The sequence below is a fragment of the Cygnus olor genome, chromosome Z (assembly GCF_009769625.2).
Source record: "Cygnus olor isolate bCygOlo1 chromosome Z, bCygOlo1.pri.v2, whole genome shotgun sequence".
NCBI classification, from domain to species: domain Eukaryota; kingdom Metazoa; phylum Chordata; class Aves; order Anseriformes; family Anatidae; genus Cygnus; species Cygnus olor.
Genome location: NC_049198.1, coordinates 3,514,306 through 3,526,163, shown reverse-complemented (window position 1 = coordinate 3,526,163; position 11,858 = coordinate 3,514,306). Strand labels below are relative to the sequence as shown.

The 11,858-nt window shown below is 39.6% G+C and overlaps 1 protein-coding gene across 4 annotated transcripts in view; it reads right to left on the bottom strand.

Moving 5' to 3' along the window:
* ST8SIA5 (ST8 alpha-N-acetyl-neuraminide alpha-2,8-sialyltransferase 5) overlaps window positions 1–11,858 on the bottom strand; it is a 75,288-nt gene that overhangs the window by 7,366 nt on the left and 56,064 nt on the right. For all 4 annotated transcript variants that reach the window (XM_040540606.1, XM_040540609.1, XM_040540607.1 and 1 more), the window contains 5 exons: window positions 11,449–11,541; window positions 9,199–9,285; window positions 6,312–6,456; window positions 3,922–4,034; window positions 368–460 (listed from right to left, as the gene is read on the bottom strand). In XM_040540606.1, the coding sequence (XP_040396540.1) occupies window positions 368–460; window positions 3,922–4,034; window positions 6,312–6,456; window positions 9,199–9,285; window positions 11,449–11,541 (531 nt within the window). The remainder of the gene's footprint in view (window positions 1–367; window positions 461–3,921; window positions 4,035–6,311; window positions 6,457–9,198; window positions 9,286–11,448; window positions 11,542–11,858) is intronic.

Here is an 11,858-nt window from a genome sequence, read left to right as displayed (position 1 = left end):
ATATGATGATGTGTGTTTATTTAAGCATTTAGGGTGGGATCAAGTCAATTCCAACCTAATAAGTCTGAGACATTTTCCTGGGGCTTGCCAGCACCACACAGGAATTCCAGGGGAAGGATGGCTCTGCTGTTATGAGTTTAGTTCATTGGCTTCCCACTTTCTATTATCAATGTGAAGGTTTAAATGTTTAACACATTTTTTTAAGTTGTTACTGATTCCAAATAATTTCACTTCACTATGGAACGTATGATTCCTAGTGTCAGTTCTAAGTAACATTGGGATAAAAATTCTCTTTAACAGTTAGAATTTAATGAAAGGTAGATTTGGAAAAGCAATAGGAGATGAAAACACAAAGAAGTGAAATGACCTCTCTGTAATTATACTGGGATTGACTGTCACAATGTCCGTCTTTACCCCAACGTCTGTGAAGTATTTCTCAGATATAGGAGGCAAATTGCATCTATAAAGGAAAAAAAAAATAGTGAGAAAGTTAAACAATTCCTTACACCTTTTCAGCACTAGAAAGTAGGATTGATTTAAGCGTTTCTTTCAGTCAACAAATCTAGAAACACTTTGAGAATTTAAAATCGTATGAAAACACATTGATGTCTGGACTGTGCATTAAAGTACCAAGTTCTTAGGGGCTGTATAAAGACCTCTGTTCTCCCCAAAGTCTGTCAGAGCTGTCCTCTTTTGGCAGATGTAGCCAATGTTCACTCATTTTGCTCCCTTAGTAGCAATTCAGCTATTTACTTTGGTAATTTAGAGCCAGAATTTGGATGAAGCTTCAAGGACAATCATCCTCTAAAATCAAGGAATTCCTCAGCACCAGCTCAATTGTATTCCATAATTAATACACAAGCTATACTTCTAACATTGTGTTTAACATGTTTTGTTTCACACCCAAGAGAATTTAGGGGATATGCTCCACAAGAGAGAAATCAGTCCAGCCCCTAATTAATCCAAAACAACCTGCTTCCCCTCCTCTTCCCTTTGTAAGTATCTCCCAGTGCAGTGTAAGAGCAGCAATTCTAACTGTACAGATTTGACAGTGGATGTCAAAGCTATTAGGAACAAACGTGAACGTTTGCAAAACCTGACCTCACCCTGGCCTTGACCTAGATTCGTCACCTTACAAAATTTAGGGCATACCTCAAGAGATGCTGAAATTACTGAAAAACACACTTGCACACAAGCTTCACTTCCATAGGAAACTCGATTTAAAAAAAAAAAATGCAGCATGCATTGTCAGAGGCAAAATAAGTGTTCTTACAGCTGGTCTTACACTCAGTTCAAGCTAATGTTAGCTATCTGCTGACATTTTCAAAATTTTTGAAGTGATCCATGAGCCACAATAAAAGTCATCACTGCTCAGATCCTCACATCTCAAAACTACTGCTGTGCCTAATTCCAAAACACCTCTAAACTACTTTTGAAGATCAGGGCTGAGTAACAGAAAACCATGAAGGCATGTAGGGTAAGCAATGCTCAGTGTTTTCACAGTGTTACAGAGCAGTTACAAGCTCTCAATACATAATTTCTCTGTCCCAGGGAGAGAGCAAGTATAGCGGAGCAAACAAACGCACAAAAATCCTTCAAAGTCCTTCTCAGACTCAGGAGGTTCATATCTACCTCCCAGAGAGTCCTCCTTTATCAGGTCAGACAACTTTTTTTTAAACCACCTTGTCCTCCTCATGGGCATTGTTATTTCCAGCACTTTTCTCTGCTAGGTCATGCAACATCCTTCTGAAGTCCTCTAGCATTCTCAGTTCCACCTAGCACTGGGCACCATACTCATTACATTATATTTGACTAAGGTTTTCAAATATTTTGCTTTAATATTTTTAAACAGTCCACTCACATCAGGATTAAGAAAGGTTAAATTTGTTGAAGGTGGTAATTCCTTATAAAAACTATACAATCTGCATAAACTGTACTCTATAACTCTAAAAATTCTTCCCTGCAAAGAAAATAGACACATTCCAGCATGCATCCAACATTTCATCACAGATCTCCACTCTGGCCAGTAGATGGTGATAGACAATAACAACTAGTAAATTCAATTGGTTTCTGTGGATTTTATGCATTCTATTGTAGTATAATTAATTGCTATCAGAATTCGTTTCACAAAAAAATATTAGTTGCATGCTGCTGACCAGAAGCTTCCTGACAATACAAAGGCGTCCTGAAGGAATCGTTGAATGTTAGCAGTGCTCCATAGGCAGTGTTTGCTATTTTAAATAATCATTTTGTTGCTGACCAAGACGGCGATTCCCAGCAGTTTGGAGAACTGGTGTCAGACTGGAAAGTGGATCTGTTAAGTGGATTAAGGACACCTGTCTTTAAACATAAGCTCTACGTTAAAATTGATGACAGCAGACTTTAAGCTCTTAAACACTAACATGGCTTTGAGCATAACACTGGTCCCATATGTTTTGGAGATGGTGAACCATTTTTTTTGTTGCACGAGTACTGATGTATTCATTCATATTTCAGTTCTACTTAAGTCTCTAATAAATTCCTCATACCAAAAAATCCAATTTCTATGTTCTGTACTGATCTGATCTGCTTTTTTTTAAGCAGGTGTGGTACTGTCCAAGAAAGAGTAACAGCGGTAAGAAGGGACCTCCACTGAAAGTTCTTATACATAAATGATGACATTTGCTGCCCATATTTCCACTTCCACTCAATAGTTTGTCATCTCCAAGTGTAACATGTGTCTTTCGTTTCAATCATACTAATAGCAGTGATCAAACATAGTAAAAAGGAATCTACCATACTAATTTAATGTATACAATGTAAAGCAGGCTTTTAAACTGAGGCAGATTATATGAAGTCTAGACTGTTTCATGGAATAGAATTAGGACAATAGTTTAATATAAAGGGGGAACAGGAGGCAGAGAAAAGGGGTATGAAATTGGTGAACAGTGAAGGGAGGACCTGTAAAAAATTATTTTTCATTTGATGCCAAATTAAGAATACGAGGCAAAATTTGGACTAATTTTTATGGTATGAAATCAGAGAAATTCATTGATTTATGAACAGTTATTTTAAGCTTACAAAAATATACCTAAGGTCAGAAAATGGGCTAAGAGAAATAAAAAGATTTTCTTTTCTACAAAATAGGTCATGAATCTGTGAGCTAGCTGTCATATGCCATGACCCAAGCAAAGAACTTAATAGGATTCAGAGAGGGATTAGACATGCATATGAATAATAAAAAAATCTTTCCTTCATATTAAGGATGATGAAAAGACTGCTAAATTCTGTTATCCAGGGATGCAAGTAACAAGACAACCCTGACTATACAAAACCAGGGTAACTCCAGATACAGTAGGGAGTGCAGTGTAAAGACACCAAAACTTCAAAGTCACTTGGGTGTCTCTGCACAACCTGGAATCTGCGTCACTGATCAGCAAAACTCGCATTATGCAGCACTTGAGCTCTGCATCCAAAGAGACTGCACCATTTCACAAATACACCTCTGAGGCATGTGAGATGTATGGTGTGGAGCTGTTAAGGTCTTGCCAAGCTGCTCCTTATGCAGAAAAGGTCCAGAACTGTTCCAGAAAATCATGGCCATGTTCACAGGACACTACGCCTGGGCTAATGTCCACAAAAGGATAAATCCACAACTTGAGTAACAGGGCAGGCTGAATGAGGACGTTAAGCTTTGTCAATAAATCAATGATTAACTACATGAGGTTAGGGAGAAATAATTCCCCAAAGCCTAAGTTTTCAATAAATGTCATATAGTGAAGTGTTTTCTTTGAAATATCACCACTTTGTGCAAGAAGCAGACTTGACCAGTTTGTAAATCCCAGGTTTGCATGTGGGAAAGAATAGCTTAGAAATCTTTTATTTGTTATTAAAACAGAAAACAGGCAAAACAAACAAACAAAATGGTGCTATGGTGCTTACCGAAACACAAAGTCTGCACTGTCAATCTCTCGGCCACATCTGCTGTTCTTCAGAATTCCTCCATTCCCGACCACTGCACATTTCTTAAACTGGGAGCGGTGGTATGGCATATCCTGCAACATCACAGCAAGGAAAGTTATTCTCCTGAACCATGGAGGGAACAAGTCTTTTATTTTATTTTTTTTGGTGCAGCTGCATCTTGCCGCAGATGCACTAATCATAGGAAGTTGACACTGGTTCTGGCCCGTGGTATTCCCATGGTGTACATAAGCAGACAGGATTGTTTTCCGTGCAATTAGAGATGTTGTAAACCGCTAACTCAAAAAGAAAAATGTAATAACCTCTTTTTGGTCCAGACTAAATAATGGAAGAAGTCATCTAGAAACCTGCTTTCCCTTCTGACTTCCACACGGGGGCATGAGCTATAAAATCAGCACACCCAAGGCATCGCCTTCCTAGCTGCCTGCATACCGCTGGCTGCCCAGGCGCTGATGTCCTGCTTTGGAGAAGTCTGCATGTAGTCCCAGAGCAGCCAGTAAAGCCCAGGAGGTCCCTCTAAATCAGATGGCACATCAGAGCTACTTATCAGAACCTAGGCCAAATTTTAGTGCTTGCCACTACTGCCTGTACTGATAGCATTAATGATTATTAAACAGCATTTGTACCACCAGCAGTGCCTAGAGCCTTTGGTAAGGCATCTTTAAGGACTTGGATATGACTCATCTTTCTGTAATCTTTAGGCAAAATTCTGTCATCATATGCATATATGCAGCTGCTGCAGAAGCCAGAAAGAGTCAAAATCACATCTTGGAGAGCAGAACTGGGCCGTTGGGGTGAGAGGGCCGTGATGCAGCACTGAGCTCCACTACACCTTGTAAATATGTAGAGATGCACTTATGTAAGCATGAGAGCGCTCTTTTTTGTACATACATATTTTATCAATAACTTCATACCGCAAACTACAGAGAGATGTGGTAACAGCGTGACATTTCTAGGTGATTATTTCCAGGATCTTCCCATAGGGTTCATAAATCATGAGGCAAAAGGGCACGCATGCAATTATGCCTGTTTGACAAAAGCAGCACCTGTCTAACAGAGAAGCATGACAGAGTTATCTGTGCTTTATCCAGTGATTTCTTAACATGAAATGCCTCAGCAGTTCTGAAAGGGGATCAAAAGCCAGGTATTCATTCTCAGCACAACGCTTTGGTCCTTATGCTCTTCCTCCCTTGCTTTCAGCCTTGCATCTCCTACACTTGCCACGCAACAGCCCTGCTTCTAGGCAGAGTGTGGCTTTGGCCCCATAGCTGCTGCCCAGTGAACCCCAAAGGCACTTTGGCACATGGTAGACCCTGCAGAGCATCCTCAAGGCAGTCTTGGATAGATACAACAGCAGCTACAGGACACTCCCAGCCAAAGAAAACGGGAATCTATAGTCTTTCATGCATTCATCTGCGTAATTAGGCAGGGATTTGAGTACTGTACTCCTGGATGTAGATGTACCCATTCTTTGCACATCTCCAGATGCCAAAGCACTTTCCTGGAGTCCTTCCCCTGCTCTGCCCTAGTTTCCCATGTGCACATTTAGACAACAGCACTGCCCTACCTTTTAGTCATGATCAGAGAGCAAATGGATTAGAAGTTGTTAGACCCTCCAGGTCAACATTAATGACAGAATCCCATGTACTCAAACTGAGTATTTTCCTCCCTTTCTGAAAGGGACAAATTGCAGTTATCCCCTCCAAATACAGCATTTTAAATTCATGACATGTGCCTCATGATAAGTCAGTAGTCACATAAGACCATTTCTGCACATCAGTCACAAAGTGCAGTGGGATTTTACCCACCAGTTACAACATTTGCACTTTGGCCCTCAGGTCAAGGATTATCTGCTGAAAAGGTTTTGAATAATCTTTACGATGGATATATTTGAGAATTCTGCAGCCTGTTCACAGATAAGCTGCAAGTAGGAATAAGGATAAAAATAGTCAGTCACTGTGAATATGAATTATAAAATAATCATGCCCTGAAAAAGCAGATCTACCCCAAATGTTGGATTTATTTTATGTGAATATTGTACTTTAAAAAGTTCTGTTCACTAACTGCCTTTTTTATTCAGCTTTACTAAGTTACTTCATTTGCCACTTTGCAGATAGGTCGCCAATATTCTGCAGAAAAATGTATGTACACTCCATACTAGACTAGATGACCATTAGAAAATAGGATAACCAGTTGAAATATTGTATCAAAACTAAACATATTAAAAGTATAAGCAATGATGTTTGCAGAAAAGTCAAACTGCTAATTGCTAAATGCTTGGCTATAGGATATAATCTAATGTTGCAAGTAAAGTGAAGTTAAATCTGCCAATGGATAGAGGCATGAGGCACCTTTGGAAACATTTTGAAGATTTCTTGGTTGATATGGAAGATTCCACTAGTATCCACTTCATATTTCAGTTTAGTTCCCAAGGGAGTATTCTTCTGGGTGGTGAACAGAAAGGCAGGGGCATTGCAACACCTTGACAAAGTAGACCTGTAAAATGAAAAAGAGATCGATAAAATCTAGGAGCTGACAGCATGCTTTAGGATTTGCAATTACTATTACTTCTAAAAAGGCATTTTTCAGAAAAAAAATTATAATAATAAATTTAAAAAAAAACACTTTAGCAATAGGTGTGGCAAAGTGGTGGTTTGCTGGGTTTTCCTTTAGAAAATGTCAGCTTCAGTGAAATTTTCCTTGAGTGATGAATTTATGGTAAAAAAAAAAAAACACTAAACAGAAGAAATGAGACCCCTGTACCTGTCCCTCTTCTAGGCTGCAGGAAAACCACGTGAAAACTATGCTCTGCTCTATACCCCAAATCTGAGCTTCTGCCCCCATATCCTGTGGAAACCATCCTCATCAATTAGTCCCTCTCTGCTTTAGAGGTCTTCCATTTTTTGTAAATTATTCACTCATCACTGAGCAGAAAACACAGGGTTTGAAGTCTTCATTTGGGGATGTGGAAGCTTGGTAGGGCAGGGACACAGCAATACCTAAAGTCACTACCACACTAACCAGACTACTGTGGAGCATGGCACATTTCAATGACATGAAAACTTTAAAAGGTCTTAGTTTTGCTTTTGACCTCACATATGCACATCAAGGAGATGGTACGGTCCTGACAAATGGGTGCTGGGCAGTCTGGTCATGGCTACAACTCCAGAATCTCAGACAAATGGCTAAAATTTCTTTGTCCCTGAGACAAAAGTGTGGGAGAAAGAGGGATTTGGCCAGCCTCTTTTCAGTGGTTTGTGGGGACAGGATAAGGGGCAATGGCGACAAAGTGGAGCCCAGGAAGTTCCACACCAACATGTGAAAGAACTTCTTCACGGTAGGGTGACGGAGCACTGGAACAGGCTGCCCAGGGAGGTTGTGGAGTCTCCTTCTCTGGAGATATTCAAGGCCCGTCTGGACGCCTACCTGGGCAGCCTGCTCTAAGGAACCTGCTTTGGCAGAGGGGTTGGACCCGATGATCTCTTGAGGTCCCTTTCAACACCTACAATTCTGTGATTCTGTGATTCTGTGAAAGCCAAATGGCTAGATTAAATACCTTGCCTCTGGGGTATGTGGCCTCACTAGGAGTTGGAAAAATAAGTCACTCTTCTCTAGGGGTTTTATTACAAGAATCAGAAAGCAAATACGGAACTATGCAAACATTTCAGTGATGTCCAGTTACTATTACATACTTGACTGAAACAGAATGACATCGTATGATGATCAGATCAAGGCAGCAACTGAGACTGAGTGAGCCAATGAGTAATTTCAAGTAACTAGATCATTAAATAATGAAAAGCAGGTAGTGGGACTGAATTGTGATATTTGAGATAAGAATACCTTCCTCATTAGTTCTGCATTAAGGAATTGGAAGAGATGTTCTTTAATCTATTGTCCAAATAGTTTTCCTGATTCATATTCCTTAATGTAAATGTCTGACATCTGATGGAGGAAGACCATCCAGGAAATTGTTTTCCTGATTCTACAGATACAAAAGTGTGATCTTTGCTTATAGTGCAGGTGTTGCTGGCCTGTGAGTGACGTTCCTCCAGATGGTCTCTACATGGTCATTTCTCATCGCTCCGAACTCTCAGCTGGCTTCTGTACTTCTGTGTGCTCCTTGCACTCTGGACACAATCATTAGGACCCAGATCTCTCACTCCAAGGAGTCTTTACAATAGAAGGCTCTAATCCCATATAATTCCATATAGCTCTTTTTTTTTTTTCCACAATGGGCTTCGATAATTGCCCATCAAATATTTTACAGAAAAATACATTAAAAACATATGTGCGGAAGTTCATATTGGAAAAAAATGCAATGAATCTGGGGCTAACAATTAGTTATTTTTAAAGATGTTAGTGACTAACTCAGCACATGCATTCTCACATTCTCTCATTAACTTGTGCCAGCTTTTTCCTGCAATTATTAAAGAGAATTTGGGAGAAATCTGTGGAGCCTTATTCTGAATCATTGCAGTGATTTACAGAATTAACCAGTCTATATTGCACTTTGAAATTTTCCATAGACCTACGCAAATATGGCCCCTGAATATGTTAACACACAACATTCAAGTATTGTTTTGGCTTCATTTAACTATTGCCTTCACAAGACCAGTTTCACAAGCCATATCTTGAAAGAACCATGAAGGACCTTCAGCAAAGATGATGTCACATGAAGGAAGGTAACATACTACAGAAACAAACTGCAGAGGTCTCTGTATACCAGAAGAAACATCTGAAGATGATCAGGCAGTAGTAATGGCTGAGAAGCCATTAAAAAAGGGAACTAATAAACAAGGTCTGGCAGTACCTAATACACCACAGAAAAAATCCAGTTTGAGTATTTTGTAGGCCAAATTTGCAGTGTCACCACTGATGGTACTATTTTACACCACCAGAGAGTTTGGTTGATGCATTATATATAGCTTTTACCTCTTTGCTCCAGCCTCATTTTTGCCCTTTATTTCTGCCCAAATCAAACCTGGAAAAGTCTTTTCCATACCAAATTCCCTGCCTTTGTTGGGAAGACTGTCCCATCTGCCAGAACAGCCCTCTTTCACCCTCCCTGCTGACCTTTTTAAAGTAGAAAAAAGTCAGTATTTATTCAAAAGGATGGTATTCCAACAGTTACAGTGCCTACTCTTGCTATCCATATTAAAAGTTTGGAACAGCTAACAGGAAGCTAAACTCAAACTAAAGCAAATTTTACTCAGTTGCATTAATGTGGACCATCCTTACTTGAATAGGTTAGCTTCTGTGACATTCATCTCCCATTTGCACATCTGTAGGCTCTTCCACCTGTCAAACAATTCAGTTTGTTTCACCCTAAAAGATAAAAAGAAAGAAAAGCAAAATTCTTTATTACATGGCATTCACCTCCTTCAACTACTGTAGCCAGGGTACCACGAAACAGGTGTTTGATAGGACAAACTAGTCCGTCTATCTAGTGCAAAACTTAGTTGTTTTTTTGTTTGTTTGTTTGTTTTTCCTACTCAGAGATCGCAACTCTAAGCCATGTATATACACCTCCTCAGATGCTTGGAACCGATTTTTCTTCATCGTATAAACTGCAATTGCACACATGCAGGGATAAGCATGTGTGGGGAGAAGAGAACATGAAAAGCTCTTTATGTAAGGAGCTCTCCCTCCCCCTTGTTAATAAATATACTTTCAGCTACATCAAGCAGTGATGCTCCCAATTCCACTAGGCTAGCAAGGGGTGACACAATTTTGGTGGTATGTATTTCCACCACTTATACCTTACAGTTCTTACACACTTTTCTGCGTTTGGACAATGGATACAACAAAGGCCTTACAAAAACCTAGAGCTAGGCAGCAGTGTTATAATATGGCTGGGAAATTTTGAAGTCTGAGAATTATTCATGACTGGTAGGTATTAATGAGTTCTCTTCAACTTTGAGGGCTTTGAATGTTCTAATAAAACAAAGACTTTTAAGGGAAATATATATTTAAAGTGAGTAGAACTAAGGATTTCCCAGGCTGTGGAAGTTAGAGGTAGGAATTAGGTCATATTGTACTTTCTGTAGCCCACCAGAGCATATTAACTTGGAAATTTTCCATTGTCGTAAGGGCTGACTTAGGAAATGTACCACATCAGAAGGAAGCACTTCAGAAGAACCCAGCATAGTAAAAGAGCTTAATGTCAAATGGCATCTATTACAGAAGTAAGGCTAACTATCCAACTGAGCAGGAGTCCACTGCCTTCTATGTAACATTGGAAAAGATGAAGAGAAATGAGTAATTCTTTGTACCATATGATAAATATGCAGAAGAGCAATTCAAAACTCACCATCTTCAGCAGAACATTGGCAGAAGCGTCACATTCTCACCCCTTCTATTTATTTTTAAGCACTGCAAGTCAGCAGGCAGTGCAAAGTTGCTACTTGTGTATCCTTCATCCAGTACCAAATACAGAAGACAAGGACATAACCTACATTTTTTTTGGTGCACAAAGTCAGCAAGGGAGACGTGCTGGAAATTCACACAGACCTGGAGCAATAACTTCTATTTGCTGTGGCCTTGATCGCTTAAAGCTGTGCTCTTATACAGCTGCACTTTCAGCTGAGACTGTCAGTGCACTTCACAGACCTTAACAAACCTTAGGGATTATAGGTAACACAACTACACCACTGGTTGTAGATATAGTAAGGAACTACACATAATATGAGCACCTAAATACAATGTGATGCCAAAAATGCAGAAGGACAACACAAAAACATCCTTCTTTGCTTTCCAGTCAGTTCCATGGGCAATCTTTTTGGCCTGACTCCATCTCTCTAGCTTCATGGCTACATCTCAGTCATCTCATTAGTTTCCTGATGTACATACAGCACCAGAGAAGACAAAATACAGATACTTTATGATTTCTCAGAAATGCATTTTTTACTGAGTGTTATTACTGAAACTCAATGCTGCAGAAAATTAAGGCAGTGGGCTCAAAAGTACAAATGGGCTCAAAAAAGATCTAAACAAATTAATAGAGAGGTTTATTGTCCACTCTGACTACTGGAGTCTAGACACCACCTACTGCTCAGAGAGACCCCATGCCAGAATTTGTTATCAGGTAGGGCTAACCATTTTGCCTCATTTCTTAGCCTTCACTACTGTTTATCATCAACAACAGAGCATGAGGCTAGACAGAAACTTGTCATGAGTCAGTCTGTCTGTTCTTACCTTCAGTAGAGTGCCTGGAATATAACATTACACATAATATTGCAAACACTGCATTTACTTCCAAACTGGGAATACTGGGTCTGAACAAAATGTCGCAATGTATTTAAAAGCCTCCATTTTTTTCAAATAGATCTCAGATCAAATTCAAATGTCACTACTCACCTCAGGAATCCCTGATGAGATCCCTATTGAAAGAATCTCTTCCACCTTACTACGTTCATAATTTCATCATAAGTTATCATTTCCATCCTGCCTGAAAAGTAACCTTTTTAGCAAACATGTATTCATACTTACATAGACAAAACCTTCACCTCAATGATGTCCTGTCGTAATTCCAGGCATTTGGTGGAGTTGTATTCCAAAGGCCCTTCATAAAACTCAAAATACCTGAAGAACAAAGACAAAGATTATCAATAATCCTTATACTAGAACACTTGTCTTACACTCCAACAGAAATGTGCTTTAAGTTGTCATTTGTCATTTCTACCAAATCTGAGACTACAACATTTGTCCCAAGAGCAAGTTATTACCTCACAGGAAAATTGGGGCCCAGCACAAGAAGGACACGGAAATATTAGAATGAGTCCAGAGGAGGGCCACGAGAATGATCAATGGGCTGGAGCATCTCTCCTATGGGGACAGGCTGAGAGAGTTGGGGTTGTAGAAGAGAAGGCTCAGGGGAGACTTTACAGTGGCCTGCCAGT